The 14,638-nt window shown below is 34.4% G+C and overlaps 1 protein-coding gene across 5 annotated transcripts in view; it reads right to left on the minus strand.

Annotated features, from left to right (window-relative positions):
- RCOR3 (REST corepressor 3) overlaps nucleotides 1–14,638 on the minus strand; it is a 50,035-nt gene that overhangs the window by 20,135 nt on the left and 15,262 nt on the right. For all 5 annotated transcript variants that reach the window (XM_074351864.1, XM_074351865.1, XM_074351861.1 and 2 more), the window contains exons 6-8: nucleotides 13,311–13,435; nucleotides 12,494–12,572; nucleotides 3,815–4,033 (exon numbers count right to left, since the gene is read on the minus strand). In XM_074351864.1, coding sequence (XP_074207965.1) covers nucleotides 3,815–4,033; nucleotides 12,494–12,572; nucleotides 13,311–13,435 — 423 coding nt within the window. The remainder of the gene's footprint in view (nucleotides 1–3,814; nucleotides 4,034–12,493; nucleotides 12,573–13,310; nucleotides 13,436–14,638) is intronic.

Raw genomic sequence — 14,638 nt, forward strand, 5'->3', positions numbered from 1 at the left:
AATGACATGAAAGACAAGAAAGAAACCTAATAAAAATGACAGCACAGTTTTTACACATTCTAAATGGTAAAGAAATTCACAAACGCTACAATAAAGATGGTACTTTACCTTGGAAGGTTGCTTATGTAAGTGGGTGTCAGAATAGCTGCAGCTTGTGAGTTATTGGGAAGTGGTAGAAGCGTTATTTGAAGTCATGTGAAAAGTTTTCACACCAGATGTGGATGTGGATGGCACACTATACACTGAAAACTGAGGTAGCTGGTATATACCTGAAGTGTGTGGGTATGTACTCAGTTAGCTAGGTGCAGTTTACCACTAACAAAAATTACATGTGAGCAAATGTAAAATTCACCTCATGCTCAAGTTGTTCCCTAGTATATCAACAGTGCTGGAACAAATTCATCTTTTCAAAACAAGCGTTATAGCAGAACTATTTCTATTATAACCACTTTATAGATGAGAAAGGGAAGGCACAGAGAAGAAACTCCCAAGGCTATGGAAACAGGAGGTAGGACCTGAATTTGAACCATGCGAGTTTTAAACTACTCTTCCACTAGCAATACTGTTCATCTCTGTTACTGTTAATGGCAACATTAAGAGTTAGGATTTTTTATTTGTTCATGTGTTTACTTTTTCTGTTTTTTTTTTTTCCAATATGGACAATCAAATATTTACAAAGGGATCTGCAATTCCTTTTTTTTTTTACTTGACATCTGAAAAACATAGCTAAAATGTATAAATCTAGGTTGATTCAAATGTAGTTAGTTGATCAGCCATGTTAGGTTGATATACAGATATAAAATATAAAGCCGCAGTTTTAAAGGATTTTATAGATTCGTGGGGAGATAAAAAAGTATAAAAATATGCTAAATGCTAAAACACCTAACCTAGTCTTGGAGAGAGAAAGAAGAGAGTGTGTTTGTATAGGTGTTGGCAGGTGTGGGCAGTGCAGAAGATTAGGGAAAGTTTTCCAAAGGCGATGACACTTAAATCGAGTTTTAAAGGATTAATAACAATCAAGCAGGTAGACAAGATTGTGGGGGAGGAAACACCTTCCAGGGAGAATAGCATTTAGGAAGAACAGAAAGCCCTAAGCGTGGGCAAGCAGGTAGGCTGGGACCAGACCAAAGGATCTGAATTTTGCTTGAAGACTGAAGGAAACCTAAAGGATTTTTAAGCAAGGGAGCAACATAACCACATTTGCATTTTATTAAGATAATTCCGGCAGTAATCTGGAGAAGAGAATGGGGAGAAGAGGATAGAAGTTAATTTAATGATCCAAGTGAGAAATGTTGAGGACTTTGATTTAAACCATAGGCAGGAAGGGGTGGTGGTGGTGGTGTACAGAGATGGGTTAAAGGAATAACTTGGAAACAAAATTAAGATGTCTTTGTAAACAACTGATTGTGGAGAATCAGAGAGAAGGAGGAATCAAAGATAACTCTATAGTCACTGGCTCGAGTAATTGAGTGTATGTGGTTGCTATTCACCCAGACAGGGAATGCAAAAATAGGAACAGATAACTAGGTGGGCATGGAAGAATTCAGTCTGGACACTGTTTACGAGATGTGTCTGGGATATGAGACTGGTAGAATTTGTAAATTCAAGAGTGCAAGTCTTTTCTGTTACACACCAAACAAATATCCAAGAAAGGAACTTAAAGCTTTAAAAAAGTTCCTTTATAAAAATCAATTTAAAAAGTCTATTAAGTGAAGTAGTAGTGTTTAGGATAAAGTATGATTACAGGTGACTGAGTATGTTTTATTCCTTCATTATTTAAAACATTCTGAGCATTTAAAAATATTATAGGCAAAGCATTTTAGAAGTTCTCTAAGAAGAAGTAGCGCTGTGGGTTGGAAGATGGAAGTCTTGCACACATTTATGGTTCGACTAAAGGCAAAACATTCAATCAAATATATATTATATGCACTTGAGAGTCCAGGGTCATAAAAATCAAAAGAAAGGAATTTCAAGAAGGATGAAGTGGTTGTCAAAAGAGGTAAGAACCAAAAAGAGAGCATTAGACCTGGCATTTCGTTCACAAACAATCTTAAGGTAGCCTTTTCAGTCGTGAAACTGGGATGGGATGTGGGACAGAAACCAGAATGGGAAGCCTCTGAGAGGAAGTGAAGGTAAGAAAGCAGAGGAAGCTAATGCAGTAGATATTTATTCAGGGAGTTTGCTGGAGAAGAAAAGAGAAATATAAAAGCAGTTTGGGTGAGTAACCAGGGTTAATGGATAAAGAAGTCTGATTGTTTGGATGTCTGGAATAGAGAAAAACTATCTTGGTCCTACACTATACTGCTGCAAGGTTCTTGTATTACATGTGAAGTGGGGTAATATTAACTCTAAGAATGCATACTGTAATAGCTAAGCAAGGATGATATTGTAAGCTAAGGATGCATAATGTAACCCCTACAATAACTACTAAAAAAATACAGAAAGATACAGCTGGAAAATAAAAATATGACCATGTTACACCTCTTTTAAATCCTTCATTGGCTTCCTAACTCATGATGAATTTTAAATTTCCTAACATGACCTTATAAATTCCTGTCTACCTCTGCTGTAACCTGCTAAAGGCAAGCAGAAATTAATGAAGAGCTTTAAGATGAGTGATCTTGATTATACTCGTATTTAAAAAGGATAACGCTGACAACAATGTGTAACCTGGAGCTGAAGAGAGGTAGACAGCAAGGAGAATCAATAAGACAGTTACTGTTAGATAAGAGGAGTAAGGGCCTGAACAAGGGTAGGAGGGATGAGATGAAAAATAAGGGGACCGATTTAAAGAAAACTTCAGAGCTAAAACTCACATAATTTACCACTTGGGTCTGTGTGTGTTGGGGGAGTGATAAAGGCAAAAGGTGAGTCAAAGATAATTCTGATGTTTCAACAGACAGGGAACAGAATAAAAAATCTTTTGGGGCTTAGGTGAGATGTCTAGCAGGTAGCTCGAAATGTAGCCAAAGAGCCTGAGAGAAAAGCCACAGCTTAAGAGGTAGACTCACGAGTCACTGGCTAATAGTGTAAGGATGGTTAATACAGACCAAGAAGGTACACACTTAGTACCTAAAACAACAACAGAAACAAATTAACAAGAAACAAAAGGAAAAGAAGACTGAGAAAGGCCAGAGGCCTAATAACCGTTAACTGAATACATATTATGTGCTAGGCACTGTTATAAGCACTTACCATATATTATCTTGTTTAATTCCTCCCAACCATGATATTATTAACCTCATCTCAAGATGAGGAAACTGAAGCTGAGAGAAGTTAAACAGCCCCCCTATGGTTACACAGGAAGTAGACAGTGTTGCTCAGGTTAGAACTTAGGTTCGCTGACTCTAGATCCTAACTCTTAATCACTACCTGACTATGGTAACGATACTTTTACAGTATTGCTGCTCCTGCTACTGGTGTTGAGGATGATGAAGAGGGCGGCCATTATTCACTGAACACTCAAAATGTGCCAAGCACTGCTGAACAACCTACATGTATCGTCTCAAATCATTCCCAACAACCTACAAGAGAAGTATGATTATTATCTTCAATTTTATAGATAAAAAACTGAAGCTTAGAGAGTCTATTATTTCCCAAGATCACAGAACTAACAGGTAGCAATGCTGGGATTCAAATCTAGAACAGACAGAGGTATCTTATAATTTAGAAACAAGGTAAACAAAAAAACAAAGCTTATGTAAATGGGTGGCTGAGAAAATCTGCAAAAAAAAAAAAAAAATTGAGCTTATGAAGGTAAAAGCAGGTAAGCAAAATGGGCAGAATCATTAAAAATACAATTTTTATAAAATACCTGACGTTTTAAAGAAATCAACTCCATGTCCAGTTGCCTCAGGATGGTGTTGGCTGCATTGGGACTACAGGAAACAGCTACCACATCTTCCTGGGTTAAATACATGCCCTTAGGTGGACGGCACTTAGACCGCTGAGAATGATGGCGGTGTTGTAAACTCTGATATTCTCTCCTTCCAAGTCCAATCTTGCTAGTTTGGACAGGTTGGTCAGTATTACCCTGAGAGAGTAAAGAGAATAACAGGTCACTTGGTTTACACATGAACAAACTGAAAACAGTCGATTACTAGTAGAAGTATCTGCTACACTAAGTACACCTATAAAATACTTCTAAACAGTTATATTACATACAAGTCCAAACACACACACAACAACTCATCAATTAGGGGGAAATAAGCATACAACATAAAGTATCCTTGATTAATCCACTCAATAAAACATTTGGTTTCCACACCCAGAGGACTATGAACAAATGAAAAAATAAGGTGGACTCTAAACTATTTCTGTTTGCTTCAAGATTTCAAGATGGGATATATTTTTTTCTCAGCAATTAAGGGGGAGGGTAGTGCTATAATTTATTTAGTGCAAAGTTTTTACAGAGCAAAAAAGCAAAGCAAAAAAAGGGGCAAATTAGGAATCATGACAAGTGGCAGATCAGACAAGTGGTAAAAAAAACAACATTTCATTCTCACTTTAGAGTTGTTGAAAGAGAGCTATGTCTCTAAAAACTAAAAAGAGCACAGAATTATTTTAATCCTAACAACACGTCTAAACTCCAAGTCTATTTATCTGTGTAATAAAATAAAATTTCAATTTGTGTTTTGGAAGAGGTTAGAAAAGTTCTAATAATGATGACCATGAACTCTTAAGTAGGATTTCATTATTACTTGTAATATTCTTAAAGTGTAATATAAGAATGCAATGTTATTCTGTACTTTCGAGACAGGAATTCATTAGAAACTGTGTCCATTAGGTTGAAGGCTATTTGACTGAATAGACTTAATCATCCAGTTCTTTCGAAAAGGAGTTCTAAGTACAAGTCATAAAATAATTGTATATTGAAGTGTAATCCATTTTGATGCTTAAAACTCAACTCAAAGCAACACATGGCAGATACAATGTTCAGGGAAAACCCTTCCCAGTATAGTACTCCTAAAATTGCTGGATCAAGTATTTTTTAAAAAATCTTTAAAAATTCATTTCTGAACTGGCAAAGAAGCGAGGAATTCCTCAGAGACCAGAAATGATGAGGAAGCAGGAATCCAGAGGGATAAGCAAGTTCGCAGCAGCTGACATTTGCCTCAGACCTAGGCTTCAGTGGACAACAGGTGCAGGGCACAGGAGCTAAAGCCAGAACTCTGGAAGGGAACTCCATCATGCGAAGTAGAAAAAAATGTCCCTGCCCTGTAAAGGGAGAGGATGATTAAAGAAAGTCATGCCTACTTCACCTTTGGCTGAATGGAAAGCAAAGAAACCAAAAAAAGTCTCCCCTGAGAATCCCTAACCACAGGCCTATACTCAAGCAGGTTTTCGTACTAAATTTATATGAACTGTCTGGCCCAAAAAACCCAAAATCAAAAATTTATATTTTAAAGTGCCTTAAGTTGGCAAGGTCTTCAGACACTTAGCAGAAGTAAATACAAACTGTCTCTAGAAGAATGCACTTTAAATCCAGGTCTCAAAAATTTTCCACAAATACGTTCCAAGGAAAATGAGCTCACAACCACAAACTGCTAAGCAGAAAGCAAATAACAGAATTATATTTGCAAAGACTGCAGATATTAGAATTACTAGATAAAAGAGAATATAACAAATGTGTTATATGTGTAAAGAAATAAAAGGCAGAATAGAAAATATGGGATATTCTTATAAGGAATAAGAGTCCATCAAACCTGACCAAGCAGATACGCAAAAGAACCAAATAGAACATCTAGAAATAAAAATATATATATTATAAATAAGATTAGAAACTCAGTGGATGGGTTACTCAGCAGATTAGACAGAATGCAAAAGAAAACTAGTGACTTTAAATGTACATATGAGAAAAATGCCCACAATGCAGTACAGAAATATAGAAAGACAAAAAGATGGAAAATATAAGTGGTTAACACACGTGAAAGTCCATTATATTTCTAAAAGAATTCCCAAAATAATAGAACAAGGGAGAAGCTATATTCAAAGAGGCAACAAACAAGAATTTTACACAATATAAGACAGGATTCAGAAAGTACAAATGAGTCCAAACCAAGTTTAAAAAAAGAAATCCATACTCAGATTCATCAAAATGAAACTACAGAACACTAAAAACAAAGAAGAGATCAAAAAAGCAGACTAAGAGAAAAGCTAAATTACCTCCTAAGGAATAATAATTAGCCTGAGAGCAGACCTCTCTAAAACAATAACAGAAATCAGAAGCAGCGGAATATCTTCAAATAATATCTATTAACCTAGGAGTCTAACCCCAGAAAAACTAAGGTTTCAAGAGCAAGGAAGAAACCGACATTTTGCACATTCCAAAGTGTTTAAAACCAACAGACTCTCAACTCAATTAACTTGTAAAAGATAACACTTCAGAAAAAAGGAAACTTATTTTCAAAGAAGATTCTAAGATTCAAGAAAGAATGGTGAGCAAAATAAATTTTAAGCATGTGAGTAAATCTAAATTAACACTGACTATATGTTTAATTTGAGATATTAAAAAAAACCAAAATAAACTAAAGCTAGACAAAAATAGCATATAAATCAGGAGAGTAGTTGAAGTGAAAGCATTCTAAAGGCTTTATATTAGACAGAAACTTATTAAAAACACCAATATTAGACTTTAAGTTAAATATGCAGAATAAAATTTCCAGAGTACACAACAAGAAGAGAAATACAGAACATTCTAAACTAACAGAGAGTTAAAAAAAAAAAAAAAAAAAAGGATTCTTAATTCTAAAAGAAGGCTATAAAGGAGGAGAAAGGAAACTAGAAAAAGCAAGTTGAATAGAAGGTAGAAATAAGAAAGAATAAAAATACAAATATCAATGATCATGACCAATATAAAGGGGCTAAATTCTCTAGATAAAATCCCACCTATATGCTCCTATAAGACACATACTTAAAATGTGAGGACACAGAAATGTTGAAAATAAATAATAAAGATATACCAAGCAAACACATAACAAAGAAAGATGGTAGAGTTACATCGTCTGACTAGATAATCTTTAAAGCAGAAGACATTACAAGAGATGAAAGGGTCACTACATATTGATAAAAGGTTTAATTCAACAAGATAAAAAAAATTCCAGACTTCCATGCACCTGATAACAATAGCTTCAAAATAAAAAAAGTATCACTTCTCAATAAGCCATCAGATAAGCACATAAAAACCAACAAAAACCACCCTAGCAAGCAGGCAAGCAGTAACAGAATCCTGATTTCAAACACAGAACTGACAAGCTTCAATTAAGACACATAAAAAACCCGTAACCAATAATAAGAGTACATATTACTCTCAAACACACATGTAAAAAAATTCAACATTCTAGACTTGGAGGGTTTAAAACATGTCATCAAATTCTGGAACATTCCAGCCATTGAGAATTGGGGCTCTCAATCCTGTTCTCCTTGATTCTGGACCAACTTTAGTAACTAACGTATAACAAACAGAAAGAATGCAGTAGATGTGACTTATCAACTACCAGTCATGTGACCAAGTCAAAAACCTTCAATAACATCCTACTTGATGTTGAAACATAAAAATCATTCTCTCTAAAATCAGAAATAAGATAAAAATATTTTGCTATCACAACTTCTCTTCAACATTATACTGGGGACTCTAACCAGTTCAGTAAGGGAAGAAATAAAAGGCATTATAAGGATTGCTATTATTTCCAGATAACATAAATCTCTATATAGGAAATGCAAATCAATCCACAACAAATTAAACAAACATTTCATTTCTCTCCAGTTTTTATGTAGGTTCAATGGAACATCCAGTAGGGCTTTCCCAGGAATCTGAAGTTTGAAGAGCAAAGGTCCAAAGATAGCCAAGGGCTTATTCCTTAAGTAGCACTACCAAGTAGTGGGACTTATCCTAGCAACTATCAAGACTTATTATAAAGTTGTAGTAATTAAGACATTGTGGGACTGACAAGGGATGTTTAACTGACTACAGGAGCCAACTAGAGAGCCATGTATATATAGAAATTTCATACATGGTAAAGCTGACCTGGCAGACCAGTCAGAAAGAGATGAAAGAGATGAACTCATTTCCATATTAGAAAACAAACAAATAAAAATGGGTCTCTATCTTACAACATGAAGAAAACCCAGATCAAGGACTTAAGTGTGAAAAGCAAAACTTTAAAACTTAAAGAAGAAAATATAAAAGAATATTGAAATTTGAATACATGCTTTTGATGAAATAGATATTCATCAAAAGCATGTAAAGAGAGCAAAGAACATAAACCAGGAACTTCTAAAAGATCTCTACAACACATTTAACCAAAGAATTAGTATCAAGAACATATAAAGAATTCAGTAAGAAAAAAATTTTTATATATTGTCTTTAGGAAGACAAAAACAAACCAATAGAAAAGTAGCTAAAAAAAAAAAACCCCACACAAGCAAGCATTAAAAAAAAAGACACAATAACAAACAATAAACAGATGGAAAAATAATCAGCCTCATTAGTAATCTGATGAATGAACTGGGAACACAATGAGATACCATTTCATATTATCAGATTTCTAGCATCTTTTTTCTTTCTTTTTTTAATGGAGGTACTGGGGATTGAACCCAGGACCTCATGCATGCTAAGCATTCACTCAACCACTGAGCTTTACCCTACTCTCCTCTAACATTTTAAAAGTCTGATCTCATAAAGCATTGGCAAGGAAATGGATAAGTACTCTCATAGCCCAATGGAAGTACATCAAATGTAGAAAATGCTTTGCCATCACCTAGGAAAGTTAAACATGGCTATAACCCTAAAATATAGTAACTCCACTCCAAACAATCCTCACTAAGTCACTGCTGGCATTCTGATGGAACAACCTGTGTCATGCATTTTAGGAGAGCTGAAATTCCTTTCCCACTATGGTTGGAGAGCCATAGTAACAACAACAAAAAAAACACCTCCATAATTTGTAAATACTCCTTATGTGGGTAATACTAAACCTAGCTGAGAATCACTGTCCCAAAGGAACCCTTATGTATGTATCCAGGATACGTTCTTATCAGTATTGTTCATAATAATAAAAACTAGAAATGACGTCCACTGATTAGAGAATGGATATCTTGTGGCGTATACAGTGGAACACCGTAACATAGTAATGAAATGAACTGCAAAAACATGTTGGACAACAACAATGAAAAATGCAGGTAGCTGGAAAATACATACAGTATGATTCCTCTTAAATAAAGTTTGAAATGGACAAAACTAAATGTGAGCTTCTCACAGATATATAACTTCGTGATAAAACTATTAAAAAAGGGAGTGAATAATTGATAGATTTCAGGATAGAGTTCCTTTTTCAGGATAGAGGTTCCCACTGGCCAGAAGTGAGGGGTACAATAAAGAAAACACACACAGGACTTCTGTTTTCTAAGCTCAGTTATGGAAACACTATTGTCCGTCTTATTATTATTCTTTAAACTGAACATAGTCTATACTATGTATAGTTCATAATTTTTTAAAGTTAAAAAAAAAACTTTCCACATAATGTGTCAACAACATGCATAAGCAGATATAAAGATCTGTGTTAAAGGCAATAATAGAGCATCATTCCCTGACTGGTGTCCCTATCATTTGTGGAAGAACAGATGTATCATCTTGCATAATTGGACAAAACAGTATCCCGTATACATACATTTTCTAGATAACTAAACCCAAATCATTAATCTCTTGTATTTGCATAGTAATTAAAAGTTTATAATGTGTGTTCGTATTTGCTATAATAAATCTGACAATATCTACTATGTACCAGGCCCTTTAGGTAAGACACAATTCTTGCTCGTTGAGAGCTTACCACCCAGGGATAGGCAGGCAGGTGAGGGGAAACCAGATAGAAACAAGTACCACTCAGCTCAAAGAGTACTGCAATAGATTCAAAGAAGAATAAGGACATGGTCAATTTAAGATAAGATACGGAGAGTTCAGAGACAAGCTATATCTTGCAGAGTTATGAGGAATTTGCCAGGCATATTTGGGAAGGGAATTCTAGAAAAAACAGACCAACATAGGACAAAAGCTGAGGAACTAAAACACCTGAAATCCTGTTAGCAATCTGAAATAAGTTGGGTAGGATGCAGAATGCCTAATTAGAGGGATCATATTTTATCCTATGGACAAAGCCATGGAAGGGTTGCAAGCAAGTGTTCCAAACCAAATTTATGGTTTCAAAAAGACTGCTTTGGCAGCAGGGTAAAGAATGGACTGGAAAGTGTGTTGTCTGGAGGCATGGAGATAAGGTAAATTAAGATAAGTTAAGACAGAACATTTCAGTAATTCAAAGAAGAGATGAAAAAAACCTAAAAATAAAATGGTCACATAGAAGAACAAAGGGAAAAGAACAAAATTTACAGTTATTTGAGAGAGAATTAAAAACAGAAATGACAAAATGAAGAGTAACTAAGAAAGAGAAAAAGAAGTCACTAAAATTGAGACACAATAGTTAAAAAGGTAGACAGAAATCAGATAATGGTGTTACAAAAGTCAAAAGGAGGTTTCCAGAAGAAGGGAGGGGTCAACAACTTGAAATAATATAGAAAAGCACAAGTAGAGAACCATGAATAACCAATCACTGGACATGGCAGTCAGGAGGTCACTGCTGATCTCTGTCAGCAGCTCAGTCAAGTAAAGGGACAGAAGTCTGGGTGAAGCAAACTCAAGAATGAAGCAGTGCTAAGATAATTCTTTCCAGACTGGTTGAGAGACAGTCATGCTTTTAAACGAAAGACTGGAGCATATTTCTGGACTGAATGAAAAGGCTGAAAGTATGACAAAGAGAAGGGATAACAGATGGAAAAGGTCCTAGAGGCAATATGAAGGGATAGATGGGATCAAACAAGCAGTGAAGGTATATAGAACAGGGGAGGAACCTTTCCTGACTGTGACAAAGAGGCATTCAGGCACAGGCTGTTCCTTCAGTAATTTCACATTACCGGACTTGTGACATTTTCAGAGTTTGTTCCTATCAAGTTTCCAAGCAAAGAAGCAAACAATGAGTTCTGTGTAAAGGGCGAGGGGATACTAGACGTTACGGTGTTACTGAGTCCCTGACTTCAAAGAGTTCACAGCTTAGTGGGCAAAAATACAGTAATTTTAATATACTGTTCTAAGCATAAATATGCTCAGATAAAAAGGGTATTGCAGCACAGAGGTCAGGGGAAAGGCTGGAATTTAAGGGAGCTCCTGCTTGATATTTCCTCCGTGAAGTAATCTGCTAAATTTTTTAGGAGAGCAGAGAGGTGAAGGCAATGTGTAGAAAGGGATAAATGTTCAAAAAGTTGTTTACATAATTACTTTTATTCAAGATTTATTATGTAGTGGATACTGTAGTAAGTGCTTTTATACATATTACCTCTTTGTCAGAACAGTCCTATTATTTTAATTTTACCAATGGAAAAACTAAAAATTACAGGTTAAAAACTGAGATTGGAAACTATTTTTTGTTAAGTAGCAACAATGTACATGATTGTGCAATTTTCTCCTGCTACATTAGAACAAGAATAGCAACTGATCCAGCACTGTGGTTTTGTAGGTTTAAGGGAGGTATACCAGAGGGTAAGAGAAACAGGGAGGTAAAAATACTGGGAAGAGAGCAACTTAAGTAATTGATCACTGGGTCTATGGTTCAGGAAAACAATGAGACTTGGGAAAAAAAATAAAGGAATTAAGGAATCTGAGAATGTTTAGCAGTAGTAAGAAAATCAGAAAAATATCAAGTTGAGGTAAAAGTAGGATTTTAAAAATTTCATTGATGAAAGACAACAAGGGCCAGTAGGGGCCATAGCATTAAGTTCCTTAAGAGGAGGAATGGGAGTCATTAAATTGGATAAAGTCACATTCTACCTCTAATTTCAATATTATTTTCACTATTCCACACCTGCCTATACATCACAAGCCTTTATCCATCAACTTTGGTCTATTTTTTACAATTATGTAGTTCCTTGCCTTAATAAATAATAAATGTATATTCATTTATATTTTTTCCTTTTAATAATTTGAAGTCATCATTATTATCACCATACTGAGCAATACAAGTGCTTTTCTAGTTGGGAATTCTTCCATGTCTTCCTTGGAGGCAGCTTTCAGTTTTCACTGTTCTTAGTATACCTGCTACTAATTTTTAATTTGCTATATAACACGGAATAAACTAAACCTTCCCCCAAAAATTTGACACCTAATATTGTATCATCTGAAGGTGGTTTTACTTCTTTTCTGTGGATTAAAGAATAGGAATCGTGGCAGGACTTTTATACTTCTGAGTGGATGAGATAATCCCAAAATTGCTTAAATCACTTGCTAACTGGATTCTAGATGTTACTGCTTTTTCAAAACCTCCAATTAACATTGAAATTTACTACCTACTAACCCATTATATAAAAATGTTTTTCCTTAATACAAAGTACTATTCATTTTTTTGGAGTGGATTTGTAAAACAATTATAAGCACTCTAATGATCATCATTACCTCTTTCTTGGCTTCTTTTTTGGGATCATAATCACTATCATTTCCATCCATTGGGTGTGTTTCTTCCACATCATCATCACTGAAAAGAAACAAAGATTATTAAACTTAATTCACTTATTTTTATTCTATTCCAGTGTTCTTATCAAACTTAATATACCTTGCTAATAATTTTACTAAATATTCCCAAAGAATTGTCCTTGGGAAGATGAATTTTTATAACTCAGGTTTCTACAGTATTTACAAACATTTATCTTTTTAGGCATACAGAATCATTTCAGCAAACATTTCTAGCTAAAAAAATAGAGACCCAATAGGAAAGATATTTAGAAAGAAATATTACTTGGGAAAGAGAACACATAAATTTGATATAATACTTATTATTTCATTTCTCCAGTTGGAAGATAAAGATAGACAACAACCAGGAAGCAAAACGATCTTATGCTACTAGAAAGATACAGCTACAATAATGTGGACTTCAGTTATTCAGATAACTGTGAAAAGACCATCTTCTGGAGAATATATTTCTTAATATATTCTAAATATATGTATTGAATATATCAATATGAAAAGGAAGCATCTGTGATTAAACACAACTCAAACGTAACTCAGTTGCAAGCTTTACTGGCTATGATTAACAGTTAAAGAGTTAAGAGAGTTCTTATTATTTAGATTTCTGATCACTCAGTTCTTGTCAGAGCAGAAACATGAATATAAGGATAAGAAGTATTTACAATGTGTTGTGATAACTGTTCTGCCTTGAGAAATGTAAGCAATACAATACAGCATGCCTGTAACTATATAAAGGCATCCAACCTACCTGTCACCCTGATTATGTCTATTGGCTAGTTTACGAGCCTGGCGATCCATCAAGCTTGTCCTAGACCGAGTTTTTTTCCAAGAATAGTAATATTTTACAAGGCTAGCAATTGTCTTATCTGGAAGCTTAAAAAAAAATCGTGTTAATATCAGCAAGTTTATTTCATAAACTCTGGTTAACAGAATGAATAATATTTCTGATATTATTCTTTGATACTTAGCAAACAAAGGTATAGACAAAAAATATTTTCCCAGGTACATATATGAATTATAGAGCTAAAAAGTGCAGCTAAGTCACAGCAACCCGCCCCTACACCTGAGTCACTGACATTTCTGAATAAATGTCCCTATTTATTCTGAGCAGGGAAAAGGAGAGAAGGATGTCACAAACTCACATGGTGAGAATGGCCCCTCAAGTCCCCAGCACAATCAATGTTAATATTCCACATTTCTCTTCCTTAAAGAGTTAATTCTTTTTTTTTTCCCCTTTGTAAACTGGACTTTTAAAATTGATTTAAATTCATATACTGTAAAATTCACCAGTTTAAAGTGTACAATTTTGTGGTTTTTAGTATATGCACTAAGTTGTGCAACCATCACTATTTAATTTGACATTTTCATAACCTCAAAAAGAAACCTTATACCCATTAACAGTTATCCCCTATTCTTCCCTTAACCCAGTCCCTGGTAACTACTAATCTACTTTCTGTCTCTATAGATTTGCCTATTCTGGACATTTCATATTAATGGAATCATACAATATGCGGCCTTTTATGTTTGGTTTCTGTTGCTTATCATAATGTTTTAAAGAAAAGCTATTCAATTTTAACAATAGATTTTTTGAATCATTTTGTCTTAAATCCAGGTTTTAAAATCATAAATGATGCAAACAGACTTTAGCTACCAAATAAAGTCTTGGGTATTAAAATGACTAATGATCATGCACTGCTTTGTCATACCGGCAAACAAGGACATACATTCCCAATTCAAAGTGCTCTCTTTGATTGGAAAACACTTAGATATATTTGCAAACATTATCTAATTTTCATCCATTCAGGTTAAAAGAGTTTAAAGCAGCGACTTCTCAGATTTATATTATTTTGACACATACTAGAAACTTAAGAACTAGAAATAAAGAGCAATTTTTTTTTTAAAAGCAACAGCACCTGAACAATGTTAAAATAATACAGAATTTCAAAAAATTGGCTTTCATATCCCAAGGAATATACATTAGAAAATAAAATCCTAATGTTAAAAAAAGAAACATTCAAAAATAAAATTGAAATTGTGATTTTAATCCTGAAATGACATATTCAATAACTCTATTAC

The sequence above is a fragment of the Camelus bactrianus genome, chromosome 23 (genome assembly GCF_048773025.1).
Source record: "Camelus bactrianus isolate YW-2024 breed Bactrian camel chromosome 23, ASM4877302v1, whole genome shotgun sequence".
Lineage (NCBI taxonomy): Eukaryota > Metazoa > Chordata > Mammalia > Artiodactyla > Camelidae > Camelus > Camelus bactrianus.